Consider the following 21,603-nt stretch of genomic DNA (forward strand, 5'->3'; position numbering starts at 1 on the left):
ACAAGAATGAATTTTCATGACTTCTGCATTGACACCTCTCTCCTCCCCACCCCCATCATTAGGAAAAAAAAAAAAACATAATTGCAATTCCATAGTGCATCCATTTCCCCCTTTTATTATATTCTCAAAGATTCATGGCTCACCTAAATTTCATCTCATGCTCTAAACAAAAAAACAAAAAAAGAAAGAAAGAAAAATACAGGTACACCAAAAGAGACAATATTGCACTTATACTTCATCATGCTCTAACACAGCACGACGGTTCGTAACAAAATTTCCAACAATAAACTGAAGTCTTGGGTCCCTCCACCATCCTCGTTCCAAATGCTAATATTATCAGTTCATTCATTTTCTTCCTCCTCGTTCCTGTCACATCACTACAGCATGCATAGCATGTGCTTTTCTCAATGATGTCCAGAAATTCCCGTGCCATGACGCTCGCCCCTTCCTGAGAGAGAGAGAAAAAAGAGGGAAGTGACCACTGGTTCAGACCTCACGCAGACTTCGATCTCAACAGAAGAATGCAAACGGCCCAGGCAAGCATGAGGCTATAAGTGGCACCCTTGTCTACCATATTTTATGCATTACGTCTCTTCAGAAAATGTTGACATATTTCTCCTGCACTGCAGCTCAAAGGGTGCCAAGTTGCAGGTGCAAGGAAACGCATGGTATGAGCAAAAACACCCTTGCACCTGCCAACAAGATGCCCTGAACTTCACACTCATTATCATGGAACGGTAAAGTGGTCTATCCCTCCTTTTCCAATCTCGTGACTTTTCTAAACCTTTCCAGAATCCCTCTGTGTTTTTGTCCTTGTAATTCCTACCAGAGAACCAAGACTTCATATTCTCTCCTGTGAAAGACTCCAGAAGACACGATTATAACCATCTATGAGTCTATCACATCAGTGGAACTTCATTTAATTTACTTCGACTGTGACTCCCTGTCGTCAGTTAGGCTAAAATGGAAGCTCAAGGTGGCCAAGAGGAGAGGGTAGCCTGCTTTCGTGACATGCCTAAAATGCCAAATTTTGCTCTTTTTAATCAACTCTACTCAGAACAACACACATATCACCATACCTTTTACGAAAAAGCAGACCCTGTGTACAATGCAAACAATGCAAAACTAAAGTTTAACAAATATTCTACAGTATGTTCTACATGTGTTACACCGACACCTGATAGCGCAATATAGTAATCATGGACCACGTCAGCTCATTCCAACGCATTTTCCTCTAAACTTTGGACTAATCACTTGCAACAAAGATGAAAGCAACAGCTGTTTTACATTTCTCCACAATCCAGCTACAAAAAACACAATACAGCAAAACATCTATTTTCCCCCAACATACACTACCAAGAAAAAAAAAGGGAGAAAATTAATCAAACCAACAAATCTTGCAAGCACATACATAAATCTGAGGCATTGTTCTCCACTAATCCAAATGGCCGACAATAATGCTTCTGCCATAGAAGAGAAAATGTCCTTGCAAACATGTTTATGGTGGTGACTTCGTCAGGGCAAGTCCCCACATTCTGACATTGTTTGGCTTCAGCATTCTTCTACACATCTTGACATATCTTCATTGAAATCTATAATACATGCACACTGGCATACAGAGCCTATTCACAATGTTTTCTAGAATTCCATAATGATAACTATCTCTCACAGTTACAACAATATACCATTGAAATACCGTGTCAGCAAGTAAAAATATATGCCTCAATTAGCATCAACTATCTCATTGAGACCGACAATCTGTGCAAATGCCATTTCCTGATAGACTTTTCTTGTTTTTTTCTCTACACGATATGATACAACAATGCATTACGAAAAAAGAAAAGAAAACATGTCAAGAAAACAAATGAAACGTATCTACAAACACATCTTACATTCACGGAATGTGATGAGTACACGTACCTTGCCAATTTACAAACGCGGCTATTAGCACATCCCTGATAGTTCAATGAAATCCCAACCCTAGTGCGTGACAGTTAAATCACTCTCATCTTTTGCCCACAAACATGCAAAGAACAACAAATCCCTCACACAGTTACACACTAGATACTTCTACATAAATGGTACACCGCGTGCATAATAGGTAGTTATAAGGTATTCACAAGTTATAAATATATCATTTTTTTCTCTTTTTTTTTTCCATTTTGTGTTACTCGTATATGTCACAGTTGCATCTGAGGTTTTCTTTTTACTAATGGAGATAATACCACATGTCACTCCATCTCGTTAAAAAATACATTGGCGACACACAGAGCACTTGCTCTGTGTTACTCTGTTCTGCATCTTTGCAAACAGGCCAATACACACAGCCACACATACACACACACACACACACACACACAGGACCACATAGACACACATCTACTGTCTTCACTGCGCCAATGCTCCAGACTTCATCTGTTTGTTACTGGGGGGCATCTCATAATCAATTCACTGCACGTTCACACACGTTTTTTTAAGAGAATAATCCAATATTATCCCTGAGTAATACTCTTTCTTAATTTTCTTCTTCTTTTTTTTTTTGTAATCTCTCTTATCTGAAATGATTTATCGAACGGAGAGAAGGAAGATCAATGAAAGAAAAATAAAAAGAATGTCAACGAGGGATACGGGCAGCACCTTGGCTGCTTCAATTTCATCTCAATATATATATAGATACGAAGGTATCTCGATGGCTGTTAAAAGTCTAACACTTTCTCTTGCAGTGAGAAAGAGTCACATGAGTTTCACAATGGCCGCAAACAGACGGTCCGACTTTTACCGTCCATTTCTGCTGTGGCGGCACAAGTCGAACAGCAGAGTGGGGTGACTGGCCTGGATACATGACCCCAAAGACTCTCTGGCTGACATGGGCAATCATCTCTCATGAAACGTTTTATCTCTTCTATTGTTTTCCTTCAGGCATGCATCACATCTCCTCTCGCAGGTTTGGTATTTCGCTTTTACTCCGTGATATTTCTTGTGTTTGGCGATGCCATGATTTTGGTCCTTGTAAGGGCTCCCTTCTTCCATTCTCAGTGCAAGCTGCTTCGGTTTTCGCAGCGACGCCGCGGCCTTTCATACGGAACCCTCGCTGGGCATTCCCCTGGTGGCAGCTAGCATGGCCCGAACCTTAGCCCGCAAGCCCTGCAGTCATATTGGGAAAGGAGTGCCACAATTGACATGATGATATACGGTCAGAAAATACTTTGGCTATAGATGCCAAAGCTCACACTAACCAAACACTGCACTCTTTCACTAGGCATCACTAGGCCTTCACTAGTTGTAGAAAAAATGCCAAGCTAAGTTGCTTTGATGTAAAAATTGTATGACAAATTTATATCTTTTTTTCTTTCAAATGACCAATGGCTACATTATTGTAGAAGCATGACTTTCCCCATTCAAAACAGCGACAGAACTTACACCTTACTAGCAAATCCAGTAGGGAACACTGCTTGATAGTCAATAACCACATAAAATGCAAGATACACGTGACAGGAATAAATCGCAAGAAATGCTTTCATTGTACTCTGGCATTTGACAATTTATCAATCAGAATGGGCAGGCTTGTGCCTTTGAGCAGAATATGCGAACTTGGCCCAACTGACTCAGGCATGCGAACCTGACACATAAAATAATTAAAGCTATGTAGATACTCACACTGGTACTTGTCTTGGACTCGCTCTTTAATTCCAGTCCACTAGGTTGAATACTAATGTATAAATCAGAAAAGATAGAAGGCACGTAAATGAGACAGTGACATGGACTAAAAAGAAATCTTAAGGAGTTGTAACAACGTTTTAATCACATCAAACCACATAGATCATGCAGCCAATACAAAGTTTGTATTCACACTCCAGTTCTCACCAAGTCTAGGAAAAGCACTGTACACTGTGTGCTGTGAACCAGTACATGTACATGTGCACATCATTTTCATGTCACAATCAGAATTAATATTTTCTTGTACTGATAAATTTGCAAATAGCACCTGACTCACAAAATTTATGAAAATAAAACCCCTTGAATTACATGGCAAATACAGGAAGACATAGTCCAGAGCTTCAATCACTGAACTTTGGTTTTCCATAATACAGGTACACAAGATAAGAAAAACCATGAAAAGGGTCTGCTGACAGAGGGAGAGGCTTTACGGCTATGAGTGGTAGATTGGTGAATATTCCGAGACACACATGGTCTGTGATAAGAGAAGAATTTGCTCGGAGCTCACCTTCCAAGCCTTACTCCCGGCTCCCTGCTTGGTGATGAGACAGACATCTCCCTCTCATGGTATACCTCCATCATAGGGGGTGAAGCAGAGCTACACAGCCAGGAGGCAGAAATTCAGGAAGATATATATATTCTAAAGTGCTGGTAATATCTTACGCAGTATGAGAACAGACATCCAAAATAGCAAGCATTAGGTTTTGTCCTTTTCATCAGAGCTTTAAAAAAAAAACAAAACAAAAAAAAACTTAATACATCATAAGACATTAAAAAGAATAAGTGTCCTGTTCTCTCCTGTAATCATACACATCTTAAAGTGAACCAGTAGTATTATTAACCCTAAAAAGACTGGGGAGGGGGGCCTTTTAGGCCCCCCCTCGACATTTCGCGCGATTACTCTGCAACACGCAATGCTCTCGCCGCGATGCTCTATGACTTTTTTCTTTCGAGTTTCCCGCACATTTTGACACCAAATTTGTGACGCCCGGGGGTACGGTTCTGAAGTTACATAACTTTTTGTACATGCACGTGCGGCCGAAAATGGCTCAAAAATGTGATTTTGTGTAGAAAGTCAATGCAAATTGAGTTTTTTCACATGGTTCATATAAATATGCTTATTTTTACTCTCAATGGCTAAAATTAATTTGTTTAGGAGTATTATGCTTCAAAATGTGTCTGCCACAAATTTTGTTAAAAAAACAACAAAAACAAAAGGTCGAAAAAACAAAGAAATACATAAGAAATTCATAAAACAATAAAATAAATAAGAAATTAATTTTGATACCGAATTTTTTTTCAAGTACATTTGCTAAGAATGCCACAAAGAATAATTAGAGCTTTATTTACTGATTTAGATCAAAGAGTCTGATTTCTCGCATAAATTAGCGTAATTAATCAAAATAAAATAGAAAAAGACTATTTTGTAAAATTTAAATATATGATCTTGTAGATTACATCGCACACTACCATTGTGCAAATTTCCGCGGCAATCGCGCGATCCACGGCCGAGATCTTAAAGGGGGGCCCTTTAGGCCCCCCCCCCCCCAGTCTTTCGAGCTACCAAAATAGCCCAGTCTTTTTAGGGTTAAAGGTGAAACAGTTTCTATATGCCCCACCAAACTTGTCAATTTTTGCTCTAAAATGGACACATATGCATAGTAGGTGTGTGAAATAACGATGATAAAATAATTTCAGCTGGATAATACACTTTAGGTATGGCAACAGTATGGCACTCTGAGACCATCATCTGAACTTTGTTGGTACATAATGTTTTATGATGGATTACAAATCATGCCATAGCAGTATGCATCAATCTTCTGCATGAGAGTGAATCTGGCAAGCTCACCTTGCTCTGCCCATTATTGCTGAGGTGCTGGGGACAATGGTGGAGATGGGAGCGGGGGACATCTTTCTGGATCTCCTTGGCGACGGTGAGCGGGATCTGGAGCGTCTCTTCCTACGTCTGCACAAATACACACAGAGGAAAACTGAAACCTTCACAAACTTTTCATCTACACATGCGTGCAAAGGCCTCAGCCTTCTTCACCACTCACTACTTAGTATGGCCTGTTATTCACAAAGTTCACTCATCCATCCAGACCTTAGAATTAGTTGTCTCATCTTTAATCCTCTCTGAATGTAGGAAAAATTCTGATATTCATTTCTTTCCTTCCTTTCAAACTATAGTACCACACTACAGTAAGAATTGTGGCTGGTACATTATACTCATATGAATACTTTCATCCAATTAACTTCGGCGACCTTAACTTGTTTTCAAGTCTGCAGACAAGATTATTCTTTCATAACACCATAATACCTTCAAAAAAACATTTGCATGCAGTCATTCTGGGGGCAAGTTTAGTAGAGCACAAAATTCTTGAAAATGTCCACATCATAGACTATACCATGGTAGCAGAAAACATTTATATACAACATTCTTGTTTAAAGACTAGCACACATCATGTGTAGAGTGCCCTCACCTCTCCACTGCCCCTCGATTGACTGCTGTCTGGTAAGATTTGGGCACTGGGGGCGCCCTCTTGCCGCCACGGCTGTCGCCGTACATGGCGCTACGTGACACACCAGCGCTCTGAGCCTGCTCGCCTCTGTTTGAGCCCGACGGTGACCTCGGTCTTCCCAGCAGCCTGCTTCTCTCAAAATCATCTCGCTCAGAGTCTGTCAGAAATGTCAGTGAGATATTAAGTCCGAAAACATGACTCAAAACAGAGTAGGTCAGAATTCAGTGATAAAGCTGTACACAACAATGTGTATGACCTGCATTTTGCAGGAAAAAACCCTCTCTTCATCTCACAACTGACCGCAGGGCAAACTGCTTAGAATTCATAATATGCACGTTGGGCTAATAATCCTGTGACATTTACATTTACTTCGCTTTTAAGCATGCAGGCCCTATGCTAAGTATGCAGAGATTACAACTACGACAGACCTGACCACATCATGGCAAGCAGAGGAGTGTAACCTGCCCTACATATGAACAATGCGAGAGATATGGAGGCTCTCTCACAGCATGAGTTTGCATCCCCCCTCCACTTCAACCCCTAACATCAGAAGCAAAGTTTCCTTTCCTTTCCTTTCTCTTTCCCATTCTCTTTTCCTGTCTTCCACGGGTCATTTCATTTCTTGCGATTGTCTGCTCATGCTGCTGGTAAATCCAACTGAAAATACACTGTGACTCTTCAATGCAGTCGCTACATTGCCTGTGATGTTTCTTACCCAACTACGATAAGTTTATGGCCCAATACTATTAGTCTGATAGACACTTAAGTCCAGAAATCTGCCAAACAAAATGATTTGATCGGAAAACAAAACTATACACACACAAAAAAAAATTGTACAGATATCGAATTCTGATTCCTTACTTTCTCCTGTTATGCCCTTAAAATGTTTTACAAATTTGAAACTTCTTTCTTTTTTAAGGGGGTTGATTATTAAAGAGGTCTGAATAGACTGAGTGCATTTAAAGTCAAGAGGTCAGGGTCAAAGTCTGACATTTTATGATTATAGCCCAAATTGATGTAATATCTGGAAAAAGTGACCAATCTTGGGAAGGAGAACATACTAACAGGCTTGAAATCTTAGAATATGGAGAAATATCTAACAAAATCAAATCAAATTTGGCAAATATGAAACAATGGAATGTTGAATCCCAAATATGATTTGGAAAGATCTAATAAGGCCAGGATTTACAGTCGAGATAAGACTGAAAAAAAATCCACCCTTTATGCAACCACTTCAGAAGTATAGAACTTGGAGCCATCAAACCTTGATCCACAGACAGTTCTCAGCACTATGGTCAGATCAAATTCTGGTTAGAAGATTGTGATGGTTAGTGTTCAGGAAGCCTACCTTGTATTAAAAGTATTGCAGTATTCTGAGAGCTGAAAAGGAGTATTATTGGTGTAAAAACAATATTTTTAGCTTTCCTGCAACAGACATGACTTGTGTAGCAATGGATTTTGTTGAAGGTTCTTTCAATGACACTAGTATTTTTTTTTGGGGGGGGGGGGTGGGGAGAAGGAAGCAGTACAAAGTACTGTAAAGAAGTAACAATTGGCATCTATGTTTGTGCAGTAGACATTTAGATCAGTATAGGTGTAGGACAGACCGGTGCAGTGAGATGGACGTACCTGTCACTCCACTCTCTTGAGCTGCTGCAGCCGCCTGCGGCCGATCCTTGACCTGATTGAGGAAGAGAGCCAGCTTCTTGCGCCTCTCCACCTGCAGGCTGCGCTCCTGGGAGGCGCTGGCCAGCTTCTTCCTGGCAGCCGCTGCCAGCCGGTCTTCCAGACAAGGTTGACTCCCTGGGACCACCATGGTAGGGTAAGGTAGGGTAAGGTAGGATAAGGTAGGGTAGGGTAGGGTAGGGGAGGGTAGGAGAGGGGAGGGGAGGGGGATGGGGTAGGGAGGTGTGATGGGAAGGAGAAGAAGGGGTAAAGGAAAGATGGAAAGAGAAAAATCAATGGGTGAAAGGACAAGGGTTTGGAGGAACAAAAGAAAAAGTAAAGAGTAAAAGCAGGGAAGACCAGCAGGGAAGGTAGAAAGAAAGATAGGGGAGGGGGTGGGGTAAGGGAAAGGGAAAGGCCAGACGAAGGGGGAGGGGTGACAGGAAGGTCACGGAAACAGAAAGGAGATATGTACAGAGGGGGAAATTTAAAGGCAATACAAAGGAGAACAGGGAGGAGCAAGAGGGTGGAGCGGGTGTAGAGGGAAGGGAAAGGTGAATGAGATGGGAGGGAGAAGTGATGGGTGAAGGTCAGCGATGGGGACAGGGTGAGGGCAAAGGAAGATAGGGATGAAGGGAAGAGGTAAGTGAAGGGGTAAAGGGATGAAACATGAAGAGAACGTAGATGAGGGAGAGAAAAGGAGCACAGACATAACAAGACAGCACAGACAGAACAATGAGGGTGGGGTAACATCAAATGCAAAGGAAAGAGGAAGAGAGGAAGGATTTCCATTGTCAATTCAATGCACTGCAAAAGTTTGTGCCATCTCACTAAATCTTGAGACTTTATAGTAAAAAGTTGACATAATTTGGCAAGAACCAAGGACCAGAATGAGTAGCACTCCATCATTGTGCAGCTACAACTGTTCGAAATGCACTTGCAACAGACAGTCTTGCACCGTTCACATATATGGGCATATACACTATGATACAGTGTTACAAGCCACGTATCACTGCAAGTTTGAGAAACTGGCACTGGGCCCCAGGTCATTTCGTAGCAGATACAACAAAAAATTCAGTTGGGCACTCTCGATCATGTCACCATGCTGTCTCCATCGAACTACACCTCACATTTTAGACATACAATTTCAACAACAGATTTCACTTAAATTTGGGTGAAGACTGATGTGTATTTTTAGCTATCATGGATATGGAAATACCACCCTAAACATGACACAAGCAGTTTCCCTCAATATAATCCTATTCCTCATGAGACCGCGCAGAATGAGTGACATTTTGCAGTGAGGCAGATGAGACATTGAGGAAGACTTACCAGTGGTCCTTGTAGATTCCCTGCCGTCATCTGCAAACCCGCCCTCCCTTCCGTTTCCCTGATCCTCGCCATAAGCACTGCCGTACCGTCTGCTTTGTGTGGTGGCGTCCTCTTCCCCCATGAATTGCTGGACACCGAGTCTCCCCTGGGCCTCCATGGCCCTGACGTACGACGGATCCATGCCCCCCTCCTGCCCTATGGCAGTCCATTCTCTCCCCTCCCCACCTCCCCCCACCCTGCCCTCCTCCATGGGCCAGTCCATTTGTTGCCTTGGGGGAAATCCCCTTTGCTCAGGGGGAAATCCCCTCTGCAGCTCAGGGGGGAATCCCCGCTGCCCCCCTGCTGGAAAGTCCCCTGCGCGGGCTGTGGTGCGTCGATGGCTTCCTGAGGTAGATTCATCCCCCTCGCCCTCTTCCTCTGAGTCGCTGCTGCTCTCCAGCGGAAGGGCGCTCCGTCTCTCTAGGGTCCGCTCCTCTGCTCTCTTTGGCTTAATGGGAAACCTCACAGGCACTGGGGAGAAATAAAGTCAGCCACATGATACAGATGAGAACTGGCAAAGAAAGGAATGTCTAGAATGTTCCATCTATAGTGTTTGAATGATACTGAGGGATGTTATAGGTCTCTGGATGAAGTCAGGGCATTTATAACCTCCCTTAAAATAACATTTCAAATGCCATGAAGTCAGAATATTCTGTGCATTCTTCACAACAAATATGACTCTACTATGACATAAATTTTCCAGTACAGTCATATCATTTACAGTATCATATGCAAGCCAAGAACTAGTTAGCTACGAATAACAACAGTACGTAGCTTCAGTCTTTTCATGACTCATGCATGCAGCGTGTATCCAGACTGTGTATCCTGATTATTGAAATCACACGCTGTTTCTCGCATTTACTACTGTATATGCTGAATATTTCGCGAGGTTTTTATTTTCGCAAATTTCGCGAGTCAGGTGCTATTTGCGAAATTAAAGACACACGAAAATATTCACTCTGATCGCGCTATGAATGTGACGCACGTGTATACATTTCTCCGTTCGGTACAGGTGTCCATGATCGCGAATTTAACCACTTGCAAAATCGTCGCGAAGTTCCGATTCACAAAAATTTAGACTCGCTAAATATATGGCATATTTGTCACAAAAATGACAACGCAGACACACACACAAAAAAAGAAATGATATTTAAAACATCATGTGGACCACAGGGGTGAACTGAAATGAATGTGTAGTGAGGACATATATTTGCTATCACACTTTATGAAAATAAGGTAAAGAGAAATGTGATAATTCTATTGTGATGCTACTGAGTAGATTTTCCCCCAACCTTTCTTCTGCTTTTCAGCAGCATTCCTGTTCTCAGCGTCTGCCGCGTCTGCTCCCTCCTCCCGCTGGCGAAACTCCTGAAGAAACATGTCCTTCTTGGCGAGGTAGTAGGCGTTGTAGTTGTGCCAGGGCACCAGGAACTCAAAGCGGGGGTCGTGCTTGTCCCGCACGCTGGCCTCAAACTCCTCCCCGTTCTTGGCCACGTACTTGGCCAGCTTGTCGATGATTGGCTGGATGTCGGGAGGGGGCGGAACGATGGGGGGACGCTGGGTCCCGATTGCACTGCCAGACAAAAAATGTGATGGAGGTTTGGATAGTGAATGAGTTCTGATGCCATTTCATGCTCAAGCCAACTCTCAATGCATCCAAAGTTTGTTAGACTGCTTGGCCAAGTTAAAGTCAAGTAACATGGAAGATGCAGTCTGTTACTGGTATAACTACACATAACTTTTAATCAACTTAAACATTTCATTGGTCAGTTCAAATTTCAGATTTACAAAATTTACTCTATACCACAAAAAAAAAGCATCTTTTTTATTTTTTTTTTTTTTTACAGAACCACTATTGTCCATCACAAAATAGGGAATTAGCATTTACTTACATCAGCCCAGTGCAACGAAATTAAACATGCAAACGGCTCCACTTTTAAGTCACGTCCCTTAATTGCAATGCCATAATGAAGCAATGTCAACAAAGATTTTGATTTCTATCAACAGGAAAGATGCTTTTTGTCATTAAACAGAAGAAATTCAATGAACAATTAAGTTCTCTTCCACTGCCTAACTTTGAGGTAATCATATCATGCCATTATCAATCTTCATTTTCCTCCGTGCTACATTGCTTTACCACAAGTGTGTTGTGTAGCAAGCAAGCCAAGGGCTATATGCCACATGATATATATGTATGAGTAGCACGTTTTGCTTTACAGAGTTAATGACCTTCCAGCTTTCCAAAGTCAATATTGACTACAGTTAATGGACTGGAACAGGACCTTGTTGCGTTTTCCTTCCACATCCGCGAGTATCAACATGTGGCACTTCTGCAAAGCGAGGATAAGGCAGCTCACCTTTCATCAGCCGCAGGTGGCATTTCCTGGCTGATCAGTGGGGGTCCGAGCATGGAAGATGGGGCCGTGAGGGGCAGGGGCTGTCCCTCGTGAATGGGTGGGACTAAGGCAGGATGGTGCGGGGGTAGCACTGGTCCGGGTAAGGGCTCTGCGGCCAGATAGCCTGGCGGTAGGGGCCCAAGTGTGTGACTGATTGGAACAGGGTTGCCTGCTGCAGCAGTAGGAACAAGCACACATGGATACAAATATAGGAATTGGCTAGTCATTGATTGGACGTCTAATAGTCATCAGAGCTAGGAGGAGTAAACTTCTAGTACAGAGCATAATACATCCCTCACCCCTGGAAAAATACCACTGACAACAAAGAATGAAAGACACAGCACTGGGACAGTTCACTACACAGTCAAATAGCTCTCTGCACACACAAATACATTATGGAATAGACTTAAACACCAGGAGTTTGGAACATGTGTACCATGCAACATACATAATTTGTACATCGTTTCCAAGATAGCATTCTGGACAAGTCATAGTGCCACTCAAGCAAATGCCCACAGAACTCTTGACCACTTGTGAAACTAGTTACGTCAAACCTCACAGACACGAGCAGCATGCCGTGAAGGCAAAGTGTTGTTCAAATCACTGAAGATGAACGTTAGTTTTCCACTTTCTGCTCTACTCAAGCTGTGCTGTTTGTGTGGCAAACAGGTAATACTCCAGATTAAATCCCCGCATCACCGTGAAATGTTACAGTTTACATGTGCTACATCCTTTCCTGTAAAGGACAGTCCATGTATGTACTTTTCTTTTCCTTACCAAATTCTGGGCTCAATAAGATTACATGATACAAATCTTCTGCATTTAACACTTGTCTGGCTACATTGTCTTCCCCTAATATTTTTTTTCCCCTTATACTTTTTTCCCCTCCCGAGACTCTTCCAAACAAGAGCACTTGGTTACACCTTTGAATCATTCTCTGAACACAAAGTCTCTTATGACCAATGGCAATATCTCTGCCGACAATGCAAATGGCACTGAGATGATGGGGTTGAGCAGGTTAAAGGTAAAATTAATTCTACAGACAGTTCAAAATTCATCTTTCACCACTTACAATTTGCTTTCCAAACATCGAAATGATACCAAAGAAACTTGTCTGGCTGATGTGATTTGCCAAGATAATGAGTTGTTTTGGAGTAAAAAAAAGTGTGAAATAATTTTTATCACATACTTACTTACTACTAGTGACATTTTCACACAATATGACCTTGTACATTTGTGTCAAGTATATTTTCTTTTTCTTTTCTTCTACAATCAAAAGACATGATTGTATATATTTTGTATTCTTGTTTTGTTGTCAATAATTTCATAATGTCATCATTGAGAAATGGAAATATGAAATAAATTTGAACTTTGAAATTTGAACTTTGAACATACATACAACTTTTATTCCTGAAGCCCCCTTTAAGTTCAGTAGTGGGAAGGTAGAACGTTGCGTAATAATCAATCATGCTCTAGCAGTAGCATTTTCCAAAAAGCTGCATGCGATGCACTCCAGTGCAGAAGATCAGTGGATACTGCTACGGCACGATTTGTAATCAACTAAAGACAAAACATAGCAACCATGACCAGACATACTCTGAGATTGCATCACTGTCGGCAAACCATTTTAGCTAATATTTTGCATTTTCGTCGTTACTCAACCGAAATTGTGTTAACACAGCGTTATTTCACACAAATCTCATGCATACAGTATTGGTAAGTATTAGAGCAAACATTGACATTTTCTGTGGGCACATGAGAACTATGTTTTCTCTTTAAAGGGATAGTACAGTATTGGTGGAGGTGAGACTTGGGCTTTTAATTTTTTGCAAGATACCAAGGAAACACTTATCATATAGTACAGAACACACCAGTTTAAGAGGAATTCAAAGTTTATTTGATGAAAATCGGGTTTGGAATAACTGAAACACCCAAAAACAAAGTAAAATAAAGCGATCATAATAAAGTGTGGGTCCCACACTTTATTAGAATCGCTTTTTTTTGGATATCTCAGCCATTCAAAAACCAATTGTCATGAAATAAACGTTGAATTCCTCATAGAATTTCATGCTCTTTCATATTTTATAAGAGCTTTCTCATTATCTCACCAAAAAATGTTAGAAACCTGAAATTATGTCTCAACCAGAACTGTACAATCCCTTTAATATCAAAGAGAAAAGAAACTCTTGACAATAATATGCAGGGACAAATATCCATTTGTCCTGCTGCAATAATGCACCATTTATTTTGACTTTAATGTTTCATCTTTGCTCTTCTAAAATCGGGGGGGGGGGGAGGGGGGGCTTAGCAAAGAATAGCAGATAACTTTGTGCTTCACCCCTGACATCCTAACAAGTGGAAAATACTAAGGATGATTACAGAGAGAAAACTGTTGACAAAAAAAACAGGTTACAAAGACTTTCAAAAGGTTACTAAAAGACACACTATCACAATCCAATGGGCATATCTGGCCCCAACTAAAAACACCTGCTGGCACAGTTCTATGAGCATACCTGAGTTGGAGTGGTCAGGGGGTGGTGGGGGCGGGACCAAGAGGGGAGGCAGGTGGAAAGGTGCAGTGGTGGTCACCGGCGGCCCAGCATAGTAGCCCACCAGCTGCTGTTGCTGCTGCTGCTGAGGGTCCATCAAGAACAGTTCCCCCTGGATTGGCCCAACAGGGGGCGGAATGTGGTCGGGTTGGAGCGGCCCAGAAGGGGGGTGGGGCTGCCAAACAAGAGGACGACCCAAAAAGGATATGTCAGTAACAAGACAGCAACTACCACTGTATGGGTACTGGTATACACAGTAGTACGGGTTACAAGTTCACCATTGAACCCTTTTACAACACCCATGGGTACATCTGCAGTAGCAGGGTTACAAGTTACCCTTCAAACCCTTGAAAATATAGAATTTCCTTTCCTCCATAACCATATACTTTGCAGTCAACCTTGTATAGCACAATTACAGACTTGCGAGGCTTTGAAATAATCATCATATCTAACCACGGTAATTTTCTGTTTGATATGGTTACCACCAATTTCAGTATTCTTAAAAAAACCTGCAAAACTTGAAAAATCATTCAAATTATTGGATGTCAAACCAGAGTATGTTATGCCTATGATTTCTTCTCTTTTTTTTTTCTTAAATCATGGCTGCTACTTCTACAACACAGAATAATCAGCTGCTATTCTATGTTGATGACGAACAATTTGTCAATCACCTGCAATTCATAAACATATCTGTAACTATTCCATTTCACACCTGATGTTTCAGAAATTATTAGAGTTAACTTAAAAACATAGTGGAATTACACTTCTAACATCAGGCTTAGTTTAGCTCAGCTTATAACCAAGCTACTAGGTATTCTGTTCCTCGAAGGAGACATCTTTTTTCTTCTTTTTTTCTGCAAAGCTTCTGAAGGTTACCTTCATGACATTTATGACCACAATTTGTGAGGCACATGTAGACCTGGAATCATCAGTGTGACCTTTGATTCCCCCTTCCAAGAGTCTGCATGCATTAGGCCATTACTTCATGTTGCATGTTAATCACCCCTCAGATCGAACCCATACATGTTATCTACTTAAGGGAGCTTATCGTCGTGTGTATGTGGTCTACATTCACACGCCTACAAGACTGCGGAGGCATTAAATAGATTTGGAGCCAGACAGAATAACTTAAATGGCAAAAAAAAAAAGAAAGAAGAAGAAAGCCACAAGTCCTACCACCATCCCTGCTTGGATGATTGTTCGGCAGCAGCTGACTCTTACCTGCACTTGGGCTGCAGCAGGCTTTGGTCTGGGTGGGGCGAAGAGGCTGGGGTGGAGATAACCACTTCCCTCCATGTCGTCCTCATCATCATCACTCTGTACACTGTTGCTGTTGCTGCTTCTCCTACTGTTGATTTCCCCTTTAAAAAGACAAACAAACAAACAAATATTGGACATTAGATTACTTCAGTTCATTTTCCTATCCATCTAATACTAAGGATGTACATGGTGTATTGATAAAGTATTGCCTGCTCTTTCAAAACAACATTTTGTATGGTTTGTTTGGTTGGTTTTCTTTGCAACTTAAAGGATGGTAAAGTTCTGATTGAGATGAGGATTCAGGTTTTAACTATTTGTGAGATAATTAGATTCTAAGTGTAATTCAAAGTTTATTTGATGAAAATCAGTTTTGAAATGGCCGAGATATCCAAAAACAAAGTGAAACAAAGTGGTCTTAATAAAAGGTGGGTCCCACCTTTTATTGGGATCGCTTTACTTTGGATATCTCAGCCATTTCAAATCAAATTTTCATCAAATAAACTTTGGACTACTCTGAGAATCATATGCTCTTTAATATTTCATATAAGTGGTTCCCAATTATCTCACAAAAATTTGAAACCTCAATCCCCATTCTCAACCGGAACTAATCCATCCCTTTAACTGTATAAGTTTGGATGCGACAATGAAGTGATTTCCTTTCAAAGTATGTGTCAGTGTGTGTAGTTATTAGAGTAGAGAGAAAAGACAAGTGATAACCATGGGTGAATCAAACTTCAAGGAGTTCCTTCTCCCAAGACAGACAATTTCAGCTTTTGTTTCGCTTTGTTTTGTTTGTTTTAAATGAAAATAATTTCAGTTTTTGTTTTTCTTTCTTTTGTTTCTTTTTGTTTTGTTTTGTTTTAGAAAACAGCGAGCTCTCTGCTCAGCATTTAAACAGGTACATCTGGTCTTCTTGCTCTCTAGCATCATGCACTCGATTTGATAGAGCCACTTTGACTCCAAACATGGGACCATACATGACCAGATCCAAAAGCCCAAGGTTACTCGTTACCACATTCAGATTTTGTCTCATCCACTGTTTGCTTTCATACAGGGACAGGGAATCATTGCTACCACACACACACACACACAAAAAGAGATAAAAAAGTTTGATGAAAAACAGTATCTGGTTTGTTTAAGATGTCATGTTCACTCCAAATGCCTCATCTTGAACAGAAAATTTTCCCCTTCTTCCTTTAAATAGTTAGCACCATCACATTTCCTTTTAGAGAGAGTTGGCCCCACTAGACACTACTGCCAGGAGTGCTGGTAGTGGTCGGGGTGTGTTGAGGGGAGGTTGTATTGCAAAACCAGCGAGGAGACTGGCCAACCGAGGCCATCCGTGTGAGCCCCGCCTCAATCGGACACACTGTCTGTCTCTCATTATCACTGAGTAAATATTATGTCACGGCATGTTTGACGGGCATGACGGAGTTGTGCTGAATCCAAACACTGGGGGACTAAAAAGCGACTGCTTGATACGTTCCATCTCTGCACTTGTCCTCGACTGCTCTGTCTGAGGACACTCTTTCCTTTCAACAACCGAACTTTCCATTATCCTACTCTCTCTCTCTTTCGACTTGATGCTCATTTTGTAAACAGTGACTGTCCTTCACAGGCAGTAGACCTCTTTTTGGAAAATTTTCCCAAATGCAACCACACATCATCTGAAAACAGTGAGCAGTATGAGAGTAGTACGAGTTGGCAGCAAAAAACAAAACAAAACAGTACTCAAGTATCTTTTTTTAAAATCTATTCATCCCTTGAATGTTGATCGTTAAATGGGTATTACATTCAGTATAAGCTCAAAGAGTCCTCTTTTTGCCCCTCACATTTCACAGCTAAAAAAAAGAGAGAAAATATTGTAATATGCTCTGAAAATCAGTCATGACTGATTCAGTCAACCAAAAAGACTCCAGCCCGTGACAAGACCACAAGATTGCTTTTGTCCATTACTCAACACATTCTCATTATCTTTTCTTTCCAATCAGCTAGTAAAAAATCACAAAAAGGGAAAAAATGTGAGTCTGTCTTGTAAGCAATGACATGCTCTGTCACGAACTCAGTGAAGTACGAACCATTGTAGAAAAGAGGGTGGATATTTACTCAACATAACATAAATTTGCTGTCTAAAAATAAAATGATTGTACATAAACCTGAATACTGTGTCTCCAAAGCTATTTTTATTCACACATGGTTAAAAGGTCGATAGTACTGTCCGAAGGGTAATTATGTGATATGGTGGCAGAGCTCATTATTTGTTTAGCTCGTTGTAACCTATCCTGAAGAGTGTGTTGCCGTTGTGCCATTTCCAAACTCTTCTACACTGCCACATTCAAAAACCTTACATCGTAAAGATCCACTGGAACTATAGCAGAGCGCTTTACCTCTGTGCTTGGTACTGGAGGGTGTGACGCGAGATAACAAATACCTAATGTTTGGCTTGTTATTATATGCTAAATTACATTCAATAGCCGTCGGTGTTTGTAGTTGCTGTTTTTTCCAACTCTTTTATTTCTTACTTTTTTGATACCGTACCTCTTTGTTTCCAACGCATCTCATTCAAAGATGGCATGCATGCTTTTTGAGTACTGATACATACTTATATTTCGCAGAAGGGAGCTCAAGTATTCCTGAATGCCTTTTCCTTTTCTTCCTCTCAGTGCTTCAGTATTTTTACACACATGAGGTCACATGCAATGTCCATCTTGCTTGCCATATCTAGCTTCATTTGGTTGATTTCTATTGAAAGTGAAAAGCCACTCTACTTTGAATACTTTAAGTTGACTTTAAAACAAAGGCAGTTAAAAAAAAAAAAGGAAATTTAAAAGTGCCATAAGAATCACAAAGCCACAGCATCATCAACGCACTGAATTTGCATCTTATAAGTAATAAAGACAAGCACTGCAATTTCATAACAAGTAAAACTCTAATAGAATTTTTTTTTTGAATCCTGTGACTTTCATGCTATCCAACCAATGTGATTAATTTCACTCAATTCAAAAAATAACCTTTAACATGGGAGTGGCATTTCAGTTTAACATATTCTCCTCCCACGTTTTGCATTTTATGAGAGCTTCTAACTTACAGAAAGACGACAGGGACAAGTTCACATATGTTTACTCACATATCCCTCTTTCAGCTGAATTTAATAGATGAAAAGCATTAGTCAAAAACATTTAGATTTCTATGGATTTGCAAGTAAGAAATAATTATCTAACAATGGGTTGTCAAATCCATTAACAACCTTGTAAGCACATCACTTCATCATTATCGTAGCAAAGTTAAACAATTCAGTGCTGCTATGTACACAGACACTACATGCAATTCATTAGTGATAACCTGAGCTCGAGTATGACAAGAATTCATACACTTACGCCCCATATTTGTCACTCACACACCTTATATTTGTCACTTGCACACAGTAGTGTGTGACGGTGTGCCTATCACCGGCTTTTTACACACAATTTAGCCATGTCATCAAATCCCTGAGAACATAACAGCCAAATATTTTTGCAAGTTTTTATTTCATTCTTTCTCTTTCATCCTAATCACAGAAGCTTCCAAGGTGTAAAGGTCGTTTGCTTATTATACACATTGGCTCTGCCGGCACATGCTCGAAAGTCTGATAACTGCTATGTTGTAGAGCCTTCAAGAGAGTCCTTGTGTACATATGGACTCTTTCCACTGGCACTGCATTATCTCAACAGCTACATGTAGCTAGTCATGTAATATGTTAACATCAAGAGGATAAAAAAAAGAAACATCCTGCCAATGCACTATTGCATGAGATACAGGATTATCTAATGATTATGAAATGATAAAGGATATGGGCGTGCTCATTTGTATTTAAGGAGCATAGCAGTTTTCAATATAAGCATGGAGAGACAAAAATATTTCCCTTGTAGAAACATGTTAGCTGTTTTTTAATAGCCCATATAACCCTCCCCCTTCTCCTTCCCTTCAACTCATACACCAGCAGGCTGAAGCTAGATCAGTTAGCAGATAATGAAGAAATAAAGAGTAGTTCTGAAAATTAACATCTATTTTGAATCACATTGAGTAAACTCATGTCATAGATTGCTGAATTTAAAATGTCAAACATATTTACATTTATGTTGTCGTGTGATCCTGAAATAAATCAGCTATAACTTGCCAACAATCATACGCACGCTACCAAAAATCGCTGTGAGGCGTGGAAGCATGCACAGTCACATTTCTTTCCTGAAATACACTGAATTAAAATACTTTGAGCAAAAGTTGGCCATGCCAAAATTATTTTGTCTTCTCAAGTTGTAACTAATACTTGCACGCATGTGTTATATCTTTGGTCATATGCTTTATACAGCAGTGAAGTCTCGTAACTTTTGTTTTTTCTTTGGATGGCTTCCCTGTACCATGTTCTGCTGTTAGCTGGTGAGCAGATACCTTGAAGCTCCTGATTACCCGATTCTGCATAATCACAAGTAAATATGTCATTCTATCTTGTGCAGAGTCAAAAGTTCACAGTAAAACTGGCACGGAGAGTGTTTCTCACCCAGGACCGCCGGGGACACAAACATTGAAGCCCAGCCAATGTAAACAACAGAGAGCACAATGGGCATAAAGCCATTATCAATACCTGGGAGTACTGTCCTCGGAAGCACAGTGTGCAGCACTGAAAAAGCTTTACACTATATTTGACACTGACATCTGGCATCAAAACAGCAGGTGCCAAACAATTTCCAATACATAATTTTCATGCTTGGCACAGAGCATAATTCCACAAAGTTTACATATTTCAGTTTTTCAGTTTTCTGCATGTCCAACAGTACTAGCAAAATGGAGAAGATAGAGCTTACATCTATTCAGCGAACTGTCAGTGATTTATTTCCCACTAGAGTTTTCATCAACACCCAAAGGGAATCCCAGTTCTGTAAGAGAAAACATCCCTGCCTAGAAACACCTAGCCCCACCCTGGCCTCCTTCTGGTAAACTCAACATACAATTTTATACAGTCAACCTTGCCTAAGTTGGTCTAGCACAAGCCAGAAGATTGTCTAAGTCAGAGAAAAACTTTACCTGTGATGGATAGAAACATGTGTTAATTTTCTTGTGTCAGTCAAAATTCACGTAATTCAAATGATTTTTCTCCCGTCCTGCTGAATTCAACTTAGTAGGTGAAGTTGGCAGTACAGTAGGGCCGCGATTAACCGACCATCAATTTTCTGTTATCTGGACGTCAACTGGCTGACATGTTTTCACGTATTTTCAGTGCCAAATCTCACTCAAAACAAACATTGTGAGAATACACAACAGGACAAATTCCAATCATCGCAGTGGACTGTAACTTTAAAGTCAGTTAGTGAGACGATGTCAAAGACTGGTGCCCCTCTTGTCACTGGTACGGAGTGCACAGCAGTGGTTAAAGTAACAATACGGCGACAGTCTTTGACAAGTCGCAATATTGATCTCATCGTTGGTCAATGTTAATCAATCAAACAATACATGAAAGGATATGTTACATGCATTTCATTTTATGTTCCTACCAATTTCTGAAATATGAAGCATGACGATGCCATGCTGATAATCATAATATTGACTGGTAATGATATGTATACCCCTAGCATGATATGCTAGAAAGTGCTGTATTTGAGCATATCTCTCTTATCCGGCCAAATCGATAATCCGACAGCCCGCAGGTCCCGACATGGTTGGATGATCGAGATCCTACTGTAGTTGCACATGAGAGTTGATGCTACAGAGAGCCTGGACGGAGCTACGGTGGTGCACTCGAGTGATCAGTAGCACCGTTTCTCACCTTGTTTCTTCTTCTCCGGCTGGCTGGGTGCCCTCTGCGCCGTGGGAATGTACTTCTTGGTCTTGATGGCCGACAGGAGGTGCTTGTAGTAGGGGTTGAGGAAGTGGTCAAACTGGATGAAGTCAAACTGCGGGTTGTTGGCCTGCTTCGTCTTGACGATGATCTCCATCTGGGGGCCGTGGTTGCAGACAAACATGGCCGTCTTCTCGATGATCACATGCATCTTCCACGTCTGAGGCTGTGGGGATCAAAAAGGTAGTCCAAACAAGATTGCGTGATAAACTTTTTGGGGAACATTGATTTACATCTCCCTACTTCAATCC

The 21,603-nt window shown here is 40.9% G+C and overlaps 1 protein-coding gene across 1 annotated transcript in view; it reads right to left on the reverse strand.

Annotated features, from left to right (window-relative positions):
- Positions 1-3,075: 3,075 nt before the first annotated feature.
- Positions 3,076-21,603, reverse strand: part of LOC140227775 (uncharacterized) — a 77,328-nt gene continuing 58,800 nt past the window's right edge. The window contains exons 5-16 of the mRNA XM_072308173.1: positions 21,281-21,518; positions 15,442-15,581; positions 14,185-14,395; positions 11,633-11,840; positions 10,568-10,848; positions 9,237-9,746; positions 7,869-8,042; positions 6,201-6,396; positions 5,567-5,683; positions 4,226-4,315; positions 3,658-3,709; positions 3,076-3,144 (exon numbers count right to left, since the gene is read on the reverse strand). Coding sequence (XP_072164274.1) covers positions 3,076-3,144; positions 3,658-3,709; positions 4,226-4,315; positions 5,567-5,683; positions 6,201-6,396; positions 7,869-8,042; positions 9,237-9,746; positions 10,568-10,848; positions 11,633-11,840; positions 14,185-14,395; positions 15,442-15,581; positions 21,281-21,518 — 2,286 coding nt within the window. The remainder of the gene's footprint in view (positions 3,145-3,657; positions 3,710-4,225; positions 4,316-5,566; positions 5,684-6,200; positions 6,397-7,868; positions 8,043-9,236; positions 9,747-10,567; positions 10,849-11,632; positions 11,841-14,184; positions 14,396-15,441; positions 15,582-21,280; positions 21,519-21,603) is intronic.

The sequence above is a fragment of the Diadema setosum genome, chromosome 4 (assembly GCF_964275005.1).
Source record: "Diadema setosum chromosome 4, eeDiaSeto1, whole genome shotgun sequence".
Lineage (NCBI taxonomy): Eukaryota > Metazoa > Echinodermata > Echinoidea > Diadematoida > Diadematidae > Diadema > Diadema setosum.